At 37.9% G+C, this 19,952-nt stretch overlaps 3 protein-coding genes across 8 annotated transcripts; 2 read left to right on the top strand and 1 right to left on the bottom strand.

Moving 5' to 3' along the window:
* Positions 1 to 2,596: 2,596 nt before the first annotated feature.
* Positions 2,597 to 6,230, bottom strand: prpf18 (PRP18 pre-mRNA processing factor 18 homolog (yeast)). Of its 2 annotated transcripts, XM_056766700.1 has the most exons (11): positions 6,051 to 6,230; positions 5,812 to 5,889; positions 5,118 to 5,144; positions 4,408 to 4,512; positions 4,182 to 4,295; positions 3,858 to 4,001; positions 3,592 to 3,660; positions 3,320 to 3,460; positions 3,164 to 3,235; positions 2,922 to 3,077; positions 2,597 to 2,836 (listed from the first exon to the last, which is right to left on the bottom strand). In XM_056766700.1, exons 1-11 carry the CDS (start codon positions 6,114 to 6,116, stop codon positions 2,756 to 2,758), a joined length of 1,053 nt encoding a protein of 350 aa, XP_056622678.1. In that variant the 5' UTR covers positions 6,117 to 6,230; the 3' UTR covers positions 2,597 to 2,755. The 2 variants fall into 2 exon arrangements, with proteins under 2 accessions (XP_056622678.1, XP_056622679.1); XM_056766701.1 differs by lacking the exon at positions 5,118 to 5,144.
* A 622-nt stretch (positions 6,231 to 6,852) lies between these two features.
* Positions 6,853 to 13,908, top strand: bend7 (BEN domain containing 7). Of its 3 annotated transcripts, none has more exons than XM_056766698.1 (10): positions 6,853 to 7,161; positions 8,865 to 8,939; positions 9,002 to 9,274; positions 9,849 to 9,980; positions 10,354 to 10,652; positions 10,748 to 10,973; positions 12,040 to 12,153; positions 12,319 to 12,375; positions 12,745 to 12,792; positions 12,867 to 13,908. In XM_056766698.1, the coding sequence occupies exons 1-10, from the start codon at positions 7,098 to 7,100 to the stop codon at positions 12,914 to 12,916; spliced, it is 1,338 nt and encodes a 445-aa protein (XP_056622676.1). In that variant the 5' UTR covers positions 6,853 to 7,097; the 3' UTR covers positions 12,917 to 13,908. The 3 variants fall into 3 exon arrangements, with proteins under 3 accessions (XP_056622676.1, XP_056622675.1, XP_056622674.1); XM_056766697.1 differs by lacking the exon at positions 6,853 to 7,161 and adding an exon at positions 7,193 to 7,603 and having other exon boundaries at positions 12,322 to 12,375; XM_056766696.1 differs by lacking the exon at positions 6,853 to 7,161 and adding an exon at positions 7,193 to 7,603.
* Positions 13,909 to 14,841: 933 nt separating this feature from the next.
* Positions 14,842 to 19,683, top strand: sephs1 (selenophosphate synthetase 1). 3 transcript variants are annotated; one of them, XM_056766952.1, is made up of 9 exons: positions 14,842 to 14,998; positions 16,371 to 16,638; positions 16,786 to 16,889; positions 16,971 to 17,078; positions 17,196 to 17,350; positions 18,072 to 18,162; positions 18,252 to 18,351; positions 18,428 to 18,640; positions 18,761 to 19,683. In XM_056766952.1, exons 2-9 carry the CDS (start codon positions 16,446 to 16,448, stop codon positions 18,973 to 18,975), a joined length of 1,179 nt encoding a protein of 392 aa, XP_056622930.1. In that variant the 5' UTR covers positions 14,842 to 14,998; positions 16,371 to 16,445; the 3' UTR covers positions 18,976 to 19,683. The 3 variants fall into 3 exon arrangements, with proteins under 3 accessions (XP_056622930.1, XP_056622931.1, XP_056622932.1); XM_056766953.1 differs by having other exon boundaries at positions 14,990 to 15,071; XM_056766954.1 differs by lacking the exon at positions 14,842 to 14,998 and adding an exon at positions 15,722 to 15,986.
* Positions 19,684 to 19,952: the final 269 nt, after the last annotated feature.

Here is a 19,952-nt window from a genome sequence, read left to right as displayed (position 1 = left end):
AACATCTGAGATTTATCTGCTGCCCGATGTGATGCTGGGGATGTGTTTTTGGGGCTGAATCCATTGTGCCTACAGAAGCGGGAATGTGGAGACGCTGTGTTTAAAAAAATCTCTCATTTCCTGTCGGCCTTAGATGAAGCTTTGTTGAATGAAATATTTTCCCCACTGAATGCATGGCGTTCCCCTGCTGTGCACGAAGATTGAGGAACTCGGAGGAATGTTGTGTTCGGAAGAACATGAAAGCACTTTAAAGAGAACATTAAGCTGTCACACTCAGTCGGGCGGGTCATGACGTTAAGAGTTATTTTGGAGAATTTGATAGGCCCAAAACTGACTACAGGCCAAAATAAACACTGCAGTCTGTAGACCGCACAACTACTTTCAGCTCAAGGGGCTGTATGGCCAAATGGCTTAAAACTAGAACATTAGAATTTTGTTTCAGCACAAGAAATTATTCAACCGTCATCATTGTGCGCTTGAGCAAAAATACAAATTTTGTCATCGTTGATTGACCCACATGTCGTTCAAAACCTGTATATGACTATCATTTTCAGAGGAACTCAAAAGATATTTTGAAAAATGTCTCTGAGGTTTTGTGTCCATACAATGGAAGTCAATGGGGGCCAATGTTGTTTGGTTATCAACGTTCTTCAAGATCTCTTCATTTGGGTTCTAGAAACTAGGACAGAAGAAAAAATATTATACCAATTTGGAATGACATATGGGTGCGCAAATGATGAAAGAATTTTCATTTTTGAATGTACTATCCCTTTTACGAACAACTACTAATGTTTTTTCAGTTTTGGGTAAATGATCCCTTTAACAAAATGATACAGTTCATTGTTCATCTATATTTATACAAGATATTCATGTTTTTTCACAGAATTTTCTTCTTTAAAAAATGTCATACGTGTTAACAGAGGTGAATAAGAACTATTAGCCAAGCTGTTTCTGTTGCTTGTAATAAAGATAAACACGTGAAGTATTTTTTTTACTTTTTGCATAAATATAAGCTTAGGTTTTTAGATCAATTTTATGTGGGTCCACTAGACCCCTGAACACTAGCTGCGTAACAAAAAAAGTTAAAAGCATCGTTAAGACAACAACTCAATAAATCCTTTTGGCAGTTTCAGAACTCTCCCAAACCTACAGTTATTCAACAGGATTTCACGTTTAGCTTTCTGAATTTTACACAAGTAACTGCTTGGTCACGTGATTCATAAACGCACACACAGGCTCAGTCTTATGCTAATAAAGTCCAGTTCTTCCTGAATGATGTTTCTCCAAGATCTGGAGCAGCTTATTCTCCACAGCAGCTGGAAACTGTTATTCTCTCATGTCATGGGTGTGTGTGTGTTTTACTCCCACAATCCGTGAGAAAGCAGTCCGCATCGGAATGCTGTGTGAAGAGACCTATATTGTGTGTATCCTGGGAGTTTCGGGTTGGTGTGTTTATAGTCCAACTCTTTCATCACCGTGGAAACTGCAGCAAGGGGTGATGGGAGCTGGAGTCTGGGGTTTCTCCATAGCCCACCACAAGAGAAATCTGCTCTAGCAATGCCAATATGAGGGTCATGACACCTTCATTTGTATATTTTGTCCAAGGGTTTGAAAACGGCACATACAAATGTTGTAAGAAGTAACTTGGGAGGGCATTTCGAGTAGTTTTTAGTACTTTAAAGATTTATGGATTGGCCAAATCATGTTAAATTTCCCCTTGGGGGGAAATGTAGTAAATATCGTTTAGTATGACAATCACTGTATCTTTGAAAGGTTAAAAAAAAAGACAAAAATTAAAAAAGTTGTTTCTTCAAACATTTTAAATGTTTGAAACATGTAATTATATAATTAAACATCAATTCATATTTAAGTAAATAAAATACAAAATTCGTAATAAAAAAAACATACAATGCATCTGGACCTTTGATTTCTGACTCCGATCAGTGAATCAGATTTTTGAACGGACTCATTTAAGGCTGAACGAAACCGGTTGACTGAAGGTCAAACAGAGTCAAAGTAAATCTGTATTTGATTGGTTACATTTTAAATCTAACTCGGTCTCAGGATCAGGACATCACTCACTCTTCCTGTGACTAAGCACTGCGACTGCAGCTCACATGGATCGAGGAATATTTTCACAGTGACTCAAACACCAATCATTGATGTTCATCCTTTAAAGGTATGTTTCCACTGTCTCCCTATTAAGGACCCGACTTACACAGCTTGTTTCTTACATTCTTGCTAATAGAGTAATGCAAACAGTGGAACACTCTAAAGCAGAGATGCTCAAAGTTGGCACATGGTGTCCTTTGCCATTGAACAAAATGCCAACGACTCTGATCATTTTTTCGATCATGTTTGGGTTACAATTTTTTTTACATTGAAATTGAATATAATTTATATAAGTGAATTTGAGATTACAATTGACAATGATAATAAATGCAACATTTTCTTTCAGCCAACTGGCTCGATCAAGATTCATTATTGGCCCCTCATAGGAAAACTTTGGGCATCTCTGCTTTAAAGTGTTACGACTGGGAAATTGTGACACCAATAAACAAATGAGACAAATATTAGTAGAAAACCACTCATCCCCCAAAGTGAACTCAGCTTTTATTTAAAAGGAAAAAAAGCATTCACAGGTAGGGTTCTCACAAATAGGGTATATTTACAGTCAATGACATATTTACATAACATGAGAATAACAAAAGCAGGAGCTTGTATATTCGAACACAATGTGACTGAATGCAGTGAATCACAGAGCATTGTACTCTACACACTTTGAAGGATCAGTTGTGAAATGTTTCTGACAGATCGTCATTAATCTCTTCAAACCCTGAAAAACAAAATAAAAAACCTTAGTGACCAGATCATGTACACACACCAGCACCTCAGATAGTAACAGAACACAACACACACACCTGGATATATTTCCTCTGGGTCTCGTCATTGAGCACGTGGGCAACGTGTTTGGAGAAAATCTTCTCACGTCCAGTACGAGCGTGGATGCCCACCATGGTCACACCGATGGGCCATGGAGCGTTTCCTATAGCCATCTGCAGATAGGCATCATTTGCCTGCAGGTACACAAACTGAATATTAGCAGGGTTTCCCAAAAGAACACACGATTTAACAACTAAACATGAAGATTATTACAACATACCTTCACATATTCTCTCTCCAGCATGAACTTTATGATATCTGTGATGGACTCCTTAATATCTGCTGGTATATTCTACAAACAGGAAACACAATTAATTGAGACGTGTGAATAAATAATCCAATAATACCAGTAGATGAATTTGCTGGAGTGTCGTACCTTCTTGCGCAGTTTTCTGAAAAGTGGTTTTAAGTACGATTCAGTCTGTTTTTGGGTGGCGCTTGCGAGTTTGCCCTGCACGCTACGTTTGACATGATCCTCTCTGCTGTTAAGATCTTTGGCCCACACGCCCAGCAAGAACTACAGATCCCACACACACACACACACACACACAAATAGTAAATACACATGTTATCAAAAAGTTGCGATAGTAAATGTCAGTGTGCAAATGTTAAACACTTAAAAAACTAAAAGTGTAAAAAGAAACATACCCTTAATACTTTATCTATGATCTCCATGTCTCTGACATCATTACCTGTGCCGAGAGATGCTCCAAGAGCCTGTTAAATACACAGATTATTTAATGTCAATAAAGCAATTAACTCACAACTAATATTCATCTGCCACTGTATACTGTGTAGCAGTTCCTCTAGATGCGAGTCTATGGTGACCCCTAGTGGTAACCAGGCAGAATTACTTCTCGGGTATTTATCAGCCAGGATTTTAAAGCCTAGCAAAATGAACGTTTTGTGTTTACCTCTAGCTCTTCAATGGTAGTGTTTTCTTCATGAACTTGGAGATCATGTTGTGTGTCCACCTCTCCAGCTTCTCCCCCCACGATCTCATTTAAATACTGCTGATCGATCTTGTCCATGGCAGCCTTCAGATCGTTTCTCAAACCCTTTGCAAACACACAAATCAATTCTATTAAACGAGAATTCTTTCCCTGATAAGGTTTATATTATAGGAAATGCAAGTCCCTTTGTATTTGCAGCTTTAAAACCTTTAAAATATACATTTATAAGATACGAGTACTGCTAGACTTATCTTAAATCGAATGACAATGTAAAATATGTCCTACCTTATTTACTTCTGGTGCCAAAATTTCAATCTTACGGAGTCTCTGGAAAGCATCATAATCAGATTCAGCAAACAGACGGATCGGCTCGCCACGTTCCCTCAGACGTCTGATCACCTGCACACAGACATAAAAAATGACTTAAGAATGAAGCACATTATAATCATAGCGTACGTTCTACTGCGGCTGTTCAATGCACAAGCAGTGGATCAGGGATTGGCAGACCCACCTCCTGTCGAGAGAGCGTCATTGGTAGCTTCTCCTCCGTCATCTGCTTTTCTAACACAGGATTGGCTGATGTAGACGGGGCGGCCTCCTCTATGTTCTTTTCCACCTTTAGAGTAAAAACCATTAATAAAGAGAATGACAGTAAATGAATAACATATTCTTTATTTGTATCATGCGGTTACAACTGTATATTAAGGCATGTAAATGCGAAACCGAGGCAAAGGTAGCTTGCAAAATAATATGAAAATGTATAAATATCAAATGGATATTAATAAGGCTTTCGAGTGCCGAGATGCAGAAAAGGCAGAAAACAGATCATTCTAGAAAATCATGCATCTGTGAGTAAATTCTCCTTTAACAACAGATTTGAGAAGTCATCACCTACATGCACTGCTGAACTAAAACCTGCTAATAAAGTTAACTTAAAGATACAAAAAAAAGAGCATTGCACAATTCGGAGAGCCGCAAGGCATTGCTTTGCTCCTGGTCGACCATCGGTGAAACACAAAGGTTCTACTTTGGTACTTCTAAAGCACATAACAATGCAGCTAAAAGACAACAGCAGATGTTCTGCTTTCGACGCAGTCCACACTGGGAGCAAAAGCTTGTAAACACACACGTGTATTAAAATACTAGTTCTCTCTCATGCTGTAAACCAGTCAAACATCCGTCTGAGCTCATGCATTCTGTCTGCCTGTGAATGAACCCTACCTGTCTCACAGGCTGTTCATGAGCAACCTACACTCACAGCACAGAGAGACAGACAGCAGAGAGAGAGACGGAGAGAGGATGAGAAGAGAAATACACAGATATGCTTCACTGCATATGAAAAGAGACTGAGAGAAGAGCTAGAGAGATCTGCAAGTGTGTTAAGTGAATCAAATCAAATATTGTTTTTCAAAAAAGACTGCAAACTGGATTTTAATTGTATTTTTGAGAGATAGTTCACCCAAAACTAAAAATTATATCATTATTTATGATATAATATGATACACCCCATGTCCTTTAAAGCCCGTATACGCCTTCTTCGGTGGAAAAACAAAATATATTTGGATTAATGTCTCATTGGTTTTGTTTTCACACAATGGGAGTCAATGAGCATCAATTTTCTTTGGTTACCAACATTCTTAAGTATCTTTTTTTGTGAAAATCAGGTTTGTAATGACATGAGGGTTCAGTAATGATGTCAGAATTTGCATTTTTGAGTGAACCATGACCAATACCAAGTTTTCTTTTTAACTGTCCAGTTTTAAAATAGTTTCTATTTTTCCTTATTTCTGTGAAGCTTTGCCACAATTTAAAACTGTGAAAAGATCTGTAGGAATAAATCTAGACTAAATTGGTGAAAAAAACAGTTGTTTTAATGATGTCTGAATGCAAAAAGTGTTGAAGTCTGTAACGTTACCTTGTATCCGCATCTCTTGAAATAATCCTCTTCTTCCTTACGAGCCAAATCGGCCCGTTTAAAGTATTTCTTTGAATCCTACAGAAACATCACAATGCTGCATTAGACAAAGTCACGTGTTCACAACTCATCGCGTTTATTTATTACAATATAAGCAAACACAGAGCCGAAATAAGCACGTTTATATAAACTGTAAACAGATCACGTAGAAACAACTAGAAGACTCGCTGCTCCCTTACATCCATGAGGTCTTTCTCCTCTATCAGTTTACGTTTCCGCGCGATCTCCGCTTTGATGATATCCATGATCAAAAAAGTATTAACACTACTTTAGTTGGTGTTTTGTGCTAAAAATGTAGAAATTCTGAACACATCCAACCGGAGGTAGTTTACACACTTCCGCTCAGTCGGTACATCGCTTTCTCATTGATCGGTGCGGAATGCATCATCTGGATCACTACTGACACCTTGTGGACACATGTGATAGTGAACAGGAAATATACAGAGAGGTCGCGTCCAGTCGTACAGAACAGAAGTTTGAAGACTGCGTGTTCTTTTCATATATTAAACGTGGCTCATGATGACATTTTAGGTACATTATTTAATTAAAAAAAAGTTGCCATAAAATTAAGGATGTTTTTTATGTTTTTACCACTGTGACCATAGTTTAACCCTGATATTTAATGAAGCTATGGTTACTAAATAAAAACATAAAATAATAACAACATGCCTTATTTTTCCTTTTTTTAATTAAACCTATTTATTAATATAATTAAATGTAATATTTTATTATATTAATGCATTCGTATTCCTATTTTTGTCTTTATTATGTATACTCGTTTCTTTTTCTTTCTTTTGGTTCTCTTTTACGAATGATTTGCATTTAAATCGCTGATATGGAGTTTATTCTCTTCCTAACAACAGAACGTAATTGACTCTTTTTCCAGTCTATCCAGTGTAAATCTGGACCCTTTTTAAGTAGGTATGCGCCCCACAAATATTTAGCGACCATAAGGTGGCGCAAAGGAAAAGACGTGACGAATTTTGAAAGAATTAAGAGGTGTATTTATTTACATCATAAACGAGCAGCTCCGCAGCATCATTTTCAAGCCGTCCTTTGCTTCACCATTATCAGTCCAGAGGGACGAGGCTTTGTTATTAATGCTCCGGTCCTCCACTGATCGGTTCGGTTCACTCATCAGCATCATCATCATTTGGGACTTAATGAGTTTGTCAGTGATTAAAGAGCCTGTCTGCTGATGACCCGGACTGGATTCTGCCGTGAAAATGGAGTTTGTGGAGAGGAAACGGAGCAGGAAATCTCAGAGCTTTAAACTGGTCAGTGATGCAGGTAAGATGATTTTAGGACAGCAGACACCGACTCAGCATCATCCTGTAGATCACAGCAGACAAAAGAGCAGAGACAGAGAGGCGTTACGTCAGGACCCTGGAATGCACCTGTGATACAAATGTATCATTCTCGCATCACCGTGCATTCTGACATCACGACGCAACATCAGAATAGTTACATTTTAATAGTTTCCATTTGAGTCATTTGGATTTTTCATTATTTTAATCGGGTGCTTTTTGGCTGCCAGCATAGTAAAGTCACGTTTCATCTAACGAATACAGCCTGTTAACGGACGATTGAATATATTAAAGGTGCATGTACAGTTTAAAAGTCAATATGGTTTCTGGTGAGCGTTTTGTAGACACGCAACCTACAGGTGGTCTGCAAAGTGGGCAGCGCATCTGCAACGCACGCGTCACCCATAGCGCTGCTTTCATGAATCGTAAGTGACATCACGCTCTCTGAAATAAAGATTTGGCTACAGTACATGTAAAACCGTGACGTCAGTGTGACATTAACTACTGCATGTTAAACTATTTAAACTATTTTTCTATTCAATCACTATACAAGCATTTATAATTACATAATATTTATTAAGAGACTAAATGCAGTATTGTTTCTGTTTTGGTGACGAACATATTTTTTACACTTTCCATATAAAGAGTTCATTGCAAATAGTGGACATTTTTTATTTTCAAAAATCATGTTTTTTATTGTGCATTCAAATTAATATCAACAGTTATTTGGATTGTTTTGATTAAAGGTGCAATTTGTAAGAATTTTTCAGTAAAATATCCCAAAACCACTATTGTTATATATTTTGTTCACCTGAGTACTTACAATATCTCAAATGTTTCCATACTATTTCTAAATCGTGAGAAAATCGCCATTCTAAACAGTGACACGGGGCTGTGCAGTCGCCTCTCAATGGCGTCATTTCCGCGTTACTCTTTTTTACCGCCTTTCATGATGTAGTTACTGCATGACAATAGTGTCGTGGACAAATGCGGAAGTAGTGTCTAGCGTCTAGCAAGCCATTAGCTTTTTTCAAGCACTCCCTTATTTATGGACCACAAATATTTTCAACATTTATAAACTTTACCTCATCCGCTAACATGATTTCTCGTTCCCGTCTGATTGATGGCCATCAGCGGTGGAGTTGAAGACAACAGATCCCATCATTCAACGCTCCTTCACAGCGTCATCAAGCAACGGCATTGTTGTTGTTTTGATCATGAGCCCTCTAGCGGTGGTTTCTACAAACTGTACCTTTAAATAATAATAACAAAAAAATACAGCTCACCAACATGATGAAACACAATAAAAACATGATATCAATGTTTTTCGCAAATAAATTCTTCATGTACATTCATATGTAAGACATATGCATATTTCTCTAACCTAAAAAAGTATCTATTGGTCAATTACGTTCTCTTTTGTTTAAACTATGACAGTTACTAAACTTTCCTAAGATGCCAAAACACTGTAAAGTCATAGACTTTGGGGTTTCTTTATTTGCAATTATTTATAATAAACATTTCAGTCTGGCTATATCATGTCATGGACTTAACCTCCCTGTCTGTCTCTCAACTTCTCTGTCCACTTTCTTATGAGTGAAAGGCTAAAAAGCCATGATCCAAAATTGCAGTAGACATGTGAGACAAGATCACAGACGCTGTATCATTTGTACTTTCTCATCTTAGATCTCTTTCATGAATTGGATGATGTAGACCAAAATGACACTGAAGGAGATGCTCTGGATCCTTCTGAAAGTGAAGGTAAGGTTTAAAATGTAAATTTCATCTGCATATAGCCTGCACGTGTTAACTTTGTGTCTCAGTCTGGTTAGGTGATGAAGGCATGGAGATAAAGAAACAAATTACAGGCATGATGCGTTTGCTGAGTGATAAAACAGGACGTGTGTACCAGCGGGTAGGAAGAGAGAGGGAAACACTTAAACAAGAGCCGCAGGAAGATGCTTTCAGCATGCCTGTGACCCAGAGCCCGACTCACGAAAATCCCCAGTACTGGAGTTCTGTTCTGCCTCTGACTCACGGGCAATACAGCACCCGCTCCAGAACCCAGAGGATGCTGAACCACTCCAAAACAAATGGTTTGTCTCTGTCACACTTTATGTACAGTGGTCCTTTAAAATGCACGAATTTCATTGCAGTATATATATTTTTTTTCCGGATATTTCAACGGTAATGACGCATGGCACCATTACGAAACCAACAATATATGGACATATATTGGCAAATATGATGCAATATATAAAATAATAAATTTTAACCACTAAGCCACACTACCCGCAATGCTGTTGTTTTTTGGGGTTTGGCAGTGCTTTTCTTTACTTGTATCAGACTGTTCTCTGTCTAGTAAAGCTGATGGCGGAATGCCTTGAGATAAGACAAAGAATGTGACTGTAGACTACAGTAGATGTATTGTCTGGCACTGCAGCAGCAAGCGTCTAGACAGCCTTGAAAAAGGAACTAACACGTAGCGTTTTTCTCCAACACACACACAAAGACACTATAACACCCACGCTATCTCTCTGGCGCACACACTTATTAACATGCTGGAGTCAGAAACTCAGGGGCTATTGTGCGGCGCGCTCGCAGCCTCTCTGAGTTTAACATCATCAGAGGTGTCCGTTGTGTTGACTGTGCTTGTGTGTTTTTATTCAGACATGGCCTTGCCCCCTGCGCCTGCTGCCATGGCAACTGAATCCAGCTGCTGTATGTGTAACTGCAAGAGCACCCTGCGGGCGATTCTGCTGGAGTTACGTACCATGAGAAAACTGATCCAGACTCAAAGAGGTATATCACACATACCGACCTACACATCCATATCAACCCACAGGACCTGAAGACAGCTTTGCATCCTTTATTAGTACTATTTAGCATATTTTGAGAATAATAATACAAAATAAGGTGCATTGTGGGATGCGTTTGCAAGTTCTGTCCAAACAAGGTCTAAAAAACGTATGAGAAAATGATAATTATTGTTACACAATGTTTATTGAAAATAAAGGATATTTTACAATTCTACACAGTGTGCTTAAAAAAACTTTACTGTACACTTGTATGAAATTCTTAAGCATTTAACCAGAAGCCTTCAGATTAAAATATTTTATAAAACAATGACAAACACATTTATTTTTCAATGAGTCCTGTTTCAATGCATTCCCAGGAGCTCAGGACAAGCAGAGCTGCCAGGTCTCGGTTCCTTTATCCCGTAACTCCATCTCCAGGAGTAGGACAAGAAAAAGAAGGCCAGGTCACATAGTGAGTGTGCTGACCCCGTCCTCCAAAAAAACTCCACCTTTGTCTCCCCCTACTGGGACTGATGGTGTTATAGAATCAGATCTAAAGGAAAAGCTATCTAGAGAGGACACACTCTCTACACTGGTGACATCTATTCCAGATCCCTTTCCCAGTTTGCAGACCCTTCCCTCTCGCTATCATGTGACTAGAGGCCAGAGGCCAGAGGTTTGTTTATTTGTTTTTTTATCGTGTCACTGTCATGTGTTAACTGTTAAGATTTTCCGTGTGTATTAACTTTATGAATATTCTGTTTATATCAGCCGGAGGTGCAGTTGGCTGAGGATCATGATGTTTTTATCTCTAAAGCACAGTTAGACTCTATCTTGCTGAACTACACACGCTCCGGCAGCCTGCTCTTTAGGAAACTGGTGTGTGCTTTTTTTGATGATGCCACGCTGGCTAACTCGCTGCCCAACGGCAAGAGAAAGAGAGGACTGAATGACACCAGGAAAGGACTGGATCAGAACATTGTAGGGGCCATTAAAGGTTTGTGGAAATATGACGGATCACAACAACAGTGCAGAGTAGAACATTATACTGAATCCACTCAGAGTTTGCCCTTTCATAGCTCAGGAGATTTGATCGAATTCATTTAAGTATCAACTTAGTCTCAGATGTTTCTCCTTAAAGTGCTCAAGAGAAATAAATACAATTTCCCATGAATAATCTTCCGAAAACACATTTTATTTTATTGAGGTAAATTTGGATAAATTTGGTGTCAAATGAGTTCATGTTGAGATCTGAGTTGAGTTAAATTGAATATGATTGCAGACTTCAGCTCAGTTAGAGACGTGGATTAGATCTCTTCTGAAATTCTTCTAAAACTCTGATTTAGAAGAAATGTGAAATGCGAAATTTCTGGGTCTTTTTCTCATGAGAAATATCTGAGATGCCGGACACTAAACAAACGTTTTAATTTGCCCTTTTTTACAGTGGTTTTACCAGTATTTAAAATTTTGCACTGCTTTGCATTGTGTTTTATCATTATCGGTTTATTTTATGGACATTTTCATTAAAGTAAGAAAATGACCAGAATATTATTTTCGACAGAAAAATATATTTTTACAGTGAATGTTGAAATAGAAAGAATATTTTCTTGTCATTTTTCTTTCTCATGGGCGACATTTATTACTTTTATGACATTTAAACCTATTATTTTTAAAAGGGTGCATTTAAGTCAATTTAATTCAAATGCCATTTTGAATACATAAATAAAATAATTTAATTGAAAATTAATAATTGGCGTAGATAAAAAAGCTTAAATAAAACAACTGAAAATGTACTGGTGATTTTCTCCCAGTACTTAACCCGTTTATTTTGCAGACATTTCTATTAACTTTATAAAACAACACAGTGCAGTGCAAAATTTAGAATACATTTTTAACAACTGTAAAAAATGAATACGGAAAATTCCTTCATATTTATACAGTACAAAATTCCCTATTTTTACGGATTTTCTTTACAGTGTTATGGGTCTTTACTTATCTCAACCCTTTTTATATATTGACTCATAAAGTATAAAGTGGGAGTGAGTGTGTATGTGTTACTTTAGTGTTCACAGAAAAGTATTGCACTGCCAACGGAATTGAGAAGCTTCCAGGCCCCAGAGACTGGGTCCAGATTCTGCAAGATCAGATTAAACTTGCCCGTCGGCGCTTAAAACGGGGTGAGAAGTATACGCAAGAAAGATCTTTTCTTCACCGGGATTTAAAGTTGTAACAAAAATTGTATTCATGTTTGACACTTTGCAAGATTAATGCCCAGTATATGTTAATTTGAAATGCTTGAAATATGCCAATTCAATTTTATAATATTTTTTTATGAATGGAAGCAGAGACAGCTTCAGATGTCAGTGAGATCCTGCAAAGAACATGTGCAGACACGACAGGTACTCATTCAAACACAGCTACACACTATCACTTAAACAACTTTGATGATTGATGCATATGTAGAATCACACAAATCTTTGCAATTACAAACTCTTTTCAGCCTACATAGTTGAAGATAACACTTTCGATTGACCCTCAAACTCACAGCTAAATAACTTGTCAATAGCCAAGGTCATGAGTCAAATTTCCAGAGAATGTACGTATTGATAAAAGTAGAACTTTGAATGCAAGGTTACTTTGCGTGTCTGGTAAATCTACGAAGGCAAATGTGACAAATTATTGTGTGAGTGTGTTTTTGTGTGTGTTTAAAAAGACTAATATATTAAACCCACATGTCAACACCAGTATTAATCCTATTTTGTTTTCAGAGAAATGTCCACAAACTCTTGATAAAGTGGGAACTGTGATACAAAACGGTACTGCATGCACACTTTTAACTTCTCACATGAAAAAAGTGTTATTGTTCTAAAAAATCCTCTCTGTATTGCAGGTGCTGTTTATGAAAGAACAGAATGTCTAGTTGCTATGGACAGTGAATGAACAGAAATTGTTATTATAAAAATGCAACCTCCGACCCACCCAAAGGATTTTATTTTATCTGCCTAGACTGTACGACGTATTGGATATCAATTTGAAATCACGGTCAGCTTGAAAGTTTGTCTGTGTAAAACCAACAACATTTCACTGAGCACAGTTAGGGCTTCAGTTGTTCCATTACAGACGTTTCTCATTTGATTGTTTTAAACATACAGAAGTGTTTGTATTTTTATTCTTTGTCCAACCGCTTCACCCACACATCTCAGCAGAAGAGCTGATCGAGAAAACATGACTGTGCCTTTAATTCACTGCCATGCCGAGCAACAAACTGATGTCATTTCATGGTTGTGATTCTTTCTGGTGAAATATGTGACATTTTAAATATGAATATTATCTGCATATAATCTTACTAATGTGTCATTTGTAATATAATCTGGCAGACTGGCTATGTAGAAATGTTACTGTTTGATTTTCTGTAAGGATTTGGTGTCTGTTGAATGTGTACAGAGTGAATAGTGTCCTATGTCTCAGTAAAGAGTTTTACCTCATGCTTAAGTACTGTAACTGTAAATGATAAATGAGTATTTCCGGTTAAATACAAGTTAAGCCCTTTAAACATTTGTGAAATGGAAATATACTCAAACAACCTCAAACACTGAAAAACAAGTCTAAGCTTATTTTGTTCAGTTATCTACAGCATTTTGCATATGCTGTCCATAGCGCTTAACTTGGATTTAACACAGAGAAAGTATTTAAATGCACAGATTGTCCGTCTGTGGCTCTTTTTACAATCTCTGTGCTAAAACAGATCAAGTTTAACTTTAGGTTTATCAGTGGTAGACTGTTTGATCTGAGACTCAAAATAAATTATATGGTTGAGTCTAACATGGAAGACTTGAGCAAGAGCCTGTGTGTTTACATTGTTTTCTTGGAGACAAAGGACCTTTAACATGTATTTATTATTAATTATTTAATAAATAAATATCAATTATTCATTTGAAGTTTTTGTGTTATAATAAATATTTAAATGGTGAACCAAACTAACTCACACCTGCCATCAAACTTCTTTGTAACTTAAAGGTGTTTGAATTCCCAGATCTCCTCTTTATTAATGGCAGCAGCAACTAAAAATTTAATAGTCCTTAAAGAAAATCTAAAAATGTTCTTATAAATAAAACATATTAATAGATAGAATAATATTATTAGATAGAGATATTGGACAATATGCTTAAAGAAAGTCTGAAAGTGTGTTCATAAATAGAATAAAATTAATAAACTTAGACAGAAATGTAGAACAATCTAAATACAATAGACTAATACAGTATATATTAGAATGGCACGTTTATTTCTAGCAAGCACTGTTTTTAATATTAGTTAATATTTATCATAATGTTACAATATTAAAGGAGTGGTTCACTTCAAAATTACAATTCTGTCATTATTTACTCAACCTCTTGTCAATTTAAACCTGCATGACTTGTTTTCTTCTGCAGAACACAAAAGAAGATATTTTGAAAAATGTTGGTACAGAACAGCACAGCCCAACACAAGTGAATGGGGGGCTGTTAACAACATTCTTCAAAACATGTAGACGAGTAAATTATGACAGAATTTTAATTTTGAAGAAAGTCATACAGGTTTTAAATGACAAGAGGATGAGTAAATGATGACGGAATTTTCATTGGTGAACACATCTGTTCCTTTAATGCAAAACAGTGCGCAGATTTCTATATTAAAGGTACAAACTACTGTGGACTTTTTTGTTGCCACAATCAGATTTCCATTAAAGGGGAGGTAATGACATCAGAGCGGGAAAGAAGGACCCTTTCAGATATTTGACTTTTAATGGAAATACGTCCTCGGAACCCTTGTGCGCTTAAACAGTCGCCCAGGAGAGACATAACATCACGCGAGCCTTTAAAATAACTTCTCACACGAACATAAACGTTTCTACGAACCAAGAAATAGATCACTGAATACTATTACATTCTGGTCAGGCACATTTTCCGGGCGCCCTTTTCGCGCGCGGTGCATTGTGGTCGAGTCTCGTCTCTTGTATCGGGAGGCGCCACTGAAGCGAAACCGGTAAGCAGAAACTTAACAGCACAATTAAAGGGGAAATGGGACACGAATATAACTGTGCCGCAATGCATTAAGTGTAAGGAGAGCTATCTTATTTATCCCAGTAGAAGCCATAATCAACAAAGTTTGCTTAAAGTGCATCAAATAATTTTTATTGTATATTATTACTCTGTTGTGCACCCTGCGATCATGGCGCGGGCGCTTTAAGGGTTAATTTTTTCCACCGCCGACATTTTTATAAACATTTCGGCCGGCCTGGTTCTCCTGTTCATATTATTTTACTTACGATTTTGTCTTTTTGTAAATGAAATGCACAAACTATTCTCTATATATTGGAAGTATAGAAATGTAAACGCGCAGCAACGGTTGCACATACACGAGGGGTGTTGCATTGAATCAGCGCTTGCAGCGGTTCTATTCATGTCCGATTCGCGAAAGCATCGTTCTTCTAGATCGGTTGTCTTAAATGATTCGTTCGAACTGATTCGAGATGCGTTTGTTTAAGAGTTAAACTATAACGCTAGTGACATAATGGGGCCAATAGCTGAACAAAGTGTGGCACTATATTTTTAAAATATATTTGTCTAGAACTGAGACAGATTAGAAATGGTTTTATTACAGTAAAAATGTACGAATGTTTTTCTGGCGGATTACGATTTGTAATAATTAAACTTTGGCTACTGTATGGCTAAACTTTGGTTTATTTTTGGACCTTTTTGATTAACTGAACGAATAGTGACGACATTTGTGTATCTTAGGAAATAAACGGAAAATAAGCAGCGTTTAAGTAAATTATTTTCACTTCAAAGCAAAGTCGTGTAGTGGCGGGAGTGTAAGGAACTCCCGAATGACAGAAACAGAATCGGTTCCTTGAACTGAACTGTTCGTACGAACCGAATCGATATAACCGAATCGGTCTTGGACAGAGAACGCGCGGACACCGTCATAACATAAGCGTGCCAGCATTGTCGGTCCACACATGCTTTGCAAAGTGTGTTTTATAAAGTAACCCATTGTTTATCTGGGAAAGTAAAGTATACATAGAGCAGAATGCATTAATACAAAAGTACAACTTGTACAAAAGTTTTGAGTGCTGTAATGAGCAGAGATGAGAGAGAAACACGTTACTATGTAAACAAGATTTACATGTATGCATTTGACAAACGCTTCCAAAGCGTCTTATTATACTATACATTTGTTTCGAAGTATGTGCAGAGGATGAACTCAGTTTAAAGACTTTTCAACACATTTGAGCAGATGCCGGGGATTGATTTCAATACCTTTTACCTGTTGTCAGTTTTCTTGGGTCTTGTTTAAAAACCTGTGAACAATTTCCATTTTTACAATCTTTTCTCCCTCTTTTTCTCTCTTTTAGATTACCCAAGTCCTAGTGTGAAGTGGTGCGTTTGTGTGTTCGCTGTTGTGTGTGTGTAAGGTTGTTCTTTTAAACATGTCGGTGCGGGAGTCTTTTAACCCTGAGAGTTACGAGCTGGACAAGAACTTCAGACTAACACGCTTCACAGAGCTCAAAGGCACCGGCTGCAAAGTCCCCCAAGATGTGCTTCAGAAACTTCTGGAATCCCTGCAGGAAAATCATTATCAGGAAGATGAACAGTTTCTTGGAGCCGTTATGCCCAGATTGGGTACATAACCACATACACACAGACACACACGTCTGAAAATGCAATGTGCGTCCCATTGAAGTGCTTTTGACATTACACAAAGTTTAGACAGTCCACAAGCATATCAGAAATGAAAAAGTCTCATTTTGTTTCTCTCTTTTAAAACAGGCATTGGTATGGATACCTGTGTGATTCCATTGAGACATGGAGGCTTGTCACTTGTGCAGACAACAGACTACATTTACCCCATAGTGGATGACCCATATATGATGGTAAACAATCTGCTTCTGAGAAACATCAAAGTATTTTCGTGATTGAAAATTGTTCTGATCGTTTTGCTGTTTGTTTTCTAGGGCAGAATTGCTTGTGCCAACGTGTTGAGTGACTTGTATGCCATGGGGGTAACAGAATGTGATAACATGCTGATGTTGCTTGGTGTCAGTAACAAACTCACAGAGAAGGTGAGATGAAAACGACCAAACTTTGAATGATCAGTGTGTTCGTGCAAATAAAGACTATTTTGTATTGTTTATCGTTTTCAAGCTGGAATGGGCATTCATGCTGATTTCTTTTCGTAGGAGCGTGATAAGGTCATGCCACTTGTCATCCAGGGTTTTAAGGATGCGTCAGAGGAGGCAGGTACATCCATCACAGGTGGCCAGACCGTTTTAAACCCATGGATAGTCCTTGGGGGTGTGGCCACAACAGTGTGCCAACCTAATGAGTTCATTATGTGAGTCTCTTTCCTGACATTTTAGTCTCTTTTAGTGAGTGTAAGCATTACATTACAGTACAAAACATCTTTGTTGTCCTTCCAAAACCTCAGATGTCCAAATTCCCTGTTTATTTTTTTCCAGGTAAAGGCTTAAATAAACTTTGGCCAAGATTTTCAGTCTGGACTTTTATCAGAAAGTCTGTGCCAGTCTGCAGATTTTATCAATTAGAGTGTTTCTATCAGAAACTTTCAAAAAGTCTGCAAGTTTATGATGTCTAGCTTAAAAAACATTCTGTTCAGATTTTAAAAGTCTTGTAGTGTATTCAAGCCTTAATGGTAAAAGACTGTGCTTTTAAATGATTAAATACTGTGTTGTCAAAGTTGAAAAACTCTTAATAATCCTTTGTTAAAATTTCCAAAACCCAGTTACAAACATAAAGGGTGACTAATAATATGGAAAACAATGAATTATGGCGATAATAAGGTTTCAGAAGGATAGCAGCGATATGTTAAATTTTGTCTATGCATTTGGGATAGTTAGATTGCATTCTATTATATGTTTGTTTCTGTCTATGTGCAATCCACTGGGATCGAACCCATGACCTTGGCATTCCAAGTGCCATGCTCTAACCACTGATCCACAGGAAAACTGTACATATTTGTCCCATAGTAATATGTCAACCTATGTGTGCTATACACGCCTCCATTTTTAAATATGTATTGTGTGTGTACATTGTAGGCCAGATAATGCAGTACCAGGCGATGTGCTGGTCCTCACCAAACCTTTAGGTACGCAGGTCGCAGTAGCAGTACACCAGTGGTTGGACATTGTGAGTGCTTTCATTCTTCGTTTTTATTACACATATTTATATCATACAGACTGATTTCAACTAGTATTTTCATATTCTCTCTCTTATAGCCAGAGAAATGGAATAAGATCAAGTTGGTGGTCACTCAGGAAGATGTTGAACTGGCTTATCAGGAGGCGATGTTGAACATGGCTCGACTCAACCGAACAGGTTGGTACACGACGGCACAAGCTGTTCACAAAGAACGCAGGGAACATACAAACTTTACCTCGCTCTCTCTGTCCAGCGGCCGGGTTGATGCACACCTTCAATGCACACGCGGCGACCGACATCACAGGTTTCGGGATCCTGGGTCACGCTCAGAACCTGGCGCGGCAGCAGCGTACCGAGGTGTCCTTCGTCATTCACAATCTGCCGGTTCTCGCTAAGATGGCTGCTGTGAGCAAAGCCTGCGGGAATATGTTCGGTCTCATGCACGGCACCTGCCCTGAAACCTCAGGTATCAGATTAATCAGACATCTTTGTCTCTTTGGTTTCTGATAAGCTCACAGTTGCTTACAGAAGTCTGGCAGCGCTAATAATAATGCTGCTGTTTGGAATTTTTCTATCTGCCGTGTAGGAGGTTTGTTGATCTGTCTTCCTCGTGAGCAAGCCGCCCGTTTTTGCGCCGAGATCAAATCTCCCAAATACGGCGAGGGTCATCAGGCGTGGATCATAGGCATCGTGGAGAAAGGCAACCGCACGGCACGGATCATCGACAAACCCCGCATCATCGAAGTCGCACCGCAGGTGGCCACGCAGAACGTCAACACCACCCCAGGAACCACGTCTTAATTCTGAATCCGTGAGCCCCACGACAACCCTGAACAGCTAGCGCACTCTAGCCACGCCTGAGCATATATCAAAAGAATGATATATACATGGTCTGCCCACCCTGGCCTTTGGGCAACACTTCTTATGGACACTGTTATAAAGCAGAAGTAATAAGAACATTTAACGATTGCCCTTTGTGTCTATAGTTTCAGTTTCATTAACCCAACATGCACCTGACTGTAAGGCAGCTTACAAGTAGAAAGTATAATTCATGGTATAATTTTCATTCGATACTGTTGATCACGTCCAGTATTTTCTGCTCTTCCTCTGTCCCACCGATAAAAGATTCAACTATTGCTTCATGTCGTGTTTAAGACGTACGGTAGGTCAAATTGTATCAAAATTTCACAAAGCTGTCACATGAAATATAGTTTGAGTTCTTTTTCTACTTTTGTATCAGCTCCTGTTTGTTGGGAACATTATCCAATTGAAGAAACCTAAGATAATACCTCTGAACGCATCAGTGCTTTTGATGGCAGAATGTTCGAAATAATGGAGACGCAGTTCGTATCGTATGATTTTCACAATTTGACATGGACGTCATTATAGCTGTGGTAGAGCTGCTTTTATATTCTGTACAAAATTCACAATTCTCTCTGTCTCTCATATTTGCTAATCGTTATATATGTATATGCCTTTCCCTTCCAATAAATCTCGGATCTTTTTTAATTTCTTGAAAATGCATGCATTTTTGGCTGAACAGTCCTTACAAGACCAAATCCCTTCAGACTGCGCTTTCTGTTAGCTTTGACAAAATGTTGAACGCTCTTTTTGTATGTAGCTTTAGATTAAAGTATCTGCTAAATGAATAAATGTATGTAGTGTAAATGTAAAATGTTAAACCGCCACCTGCTATGTTGACCAGATACTGGGCATAGATACGTGTCAAATATCAAAATTACTTAAGAAAACAAAACAAAAAACTTTTAAAATAAAGT

This window comes from Triplophysa dalaica, chromosome 14, assembly GCF_015846415.1.
Source record: "Triplophysa dalaica isolate WHDGS20190420 chromosome 14, ASM1584641v1, whole genome shotgun sequence".
Classification (NCBI taxonomy): domain Eukaryota; kingdom Metazoa; phylum Chordata; class Actinopteri; order Cypriniformes; family Nemacheilidae; genus Triplophysa; species Triplophysa dalaica.
The sequence above is the reverse complement of the archived record's forward strand: the minus strand, read 5'-3'. Positions and strand labels throughout refer to the sequence as shown.

Coding starts and splice junctions, on each gene's coding strand:
- prpf18 (XM_056766700.1), bottom strand. CDS start 6,116: ATGGATATCATCAAAGCGGAGATCGCGCGGAAACGTAAACTGATAGAG. Junction 4,002..4,181: donor TGGCACCAGAAGTAAATAAG/GTAGGACATATT, acceptor GTGTTTGCAAAG/GGTTTGAGAAACGATCTGAA. Junction 3,661..3,857: donor CTACCATTGAAGAGCTAGAG/GTAAACACAAAA, acceptor TGTATTTAACAG/GCTCTTGGAGCATCTCTCGG.
- bend7 (XM_056766696.1), top strand. CDS start 7,477: ATGTACAGTTTAAAAGTCAATATGGTTTCTGGTGAGCGTTTTGTAGAC. Junction 7,604..8,864: donor TAGCGCTGCTTTCATGAATC/GTAAGTGACATC, acceptor TTCTCATCTTAG/ATCTCTTTCATGAATTGGAT. Junction 10,974..12,039: donor CATTGTAGGGGCCATTAAAG/GTTTGTGGAAAT, acceptor GTGTTACTTTAG/TGTTCACAGAAAAGTATTGC.
- sephs1 (XM_056766952.1), top strand. CDS start 16,446: ATGTCGGTGCGGGAGTCTTTTAACCCTGAGAGTTACGAGCTGGACAAG. Junction 16,890..16,970: donor TGGATGACCCATATATGATG/GTAAACAATCTG, acceptor TTTGTTTTCTAG/GGCAGAATTGCTTGTGCCAA. Junction 17,351..18,071: donor CAACCTAATGAGTTCATTAT/GTGAGTCTCTTT, acceptor TGTACATTGTAG/GCCAGATAATGCAGTACCAG.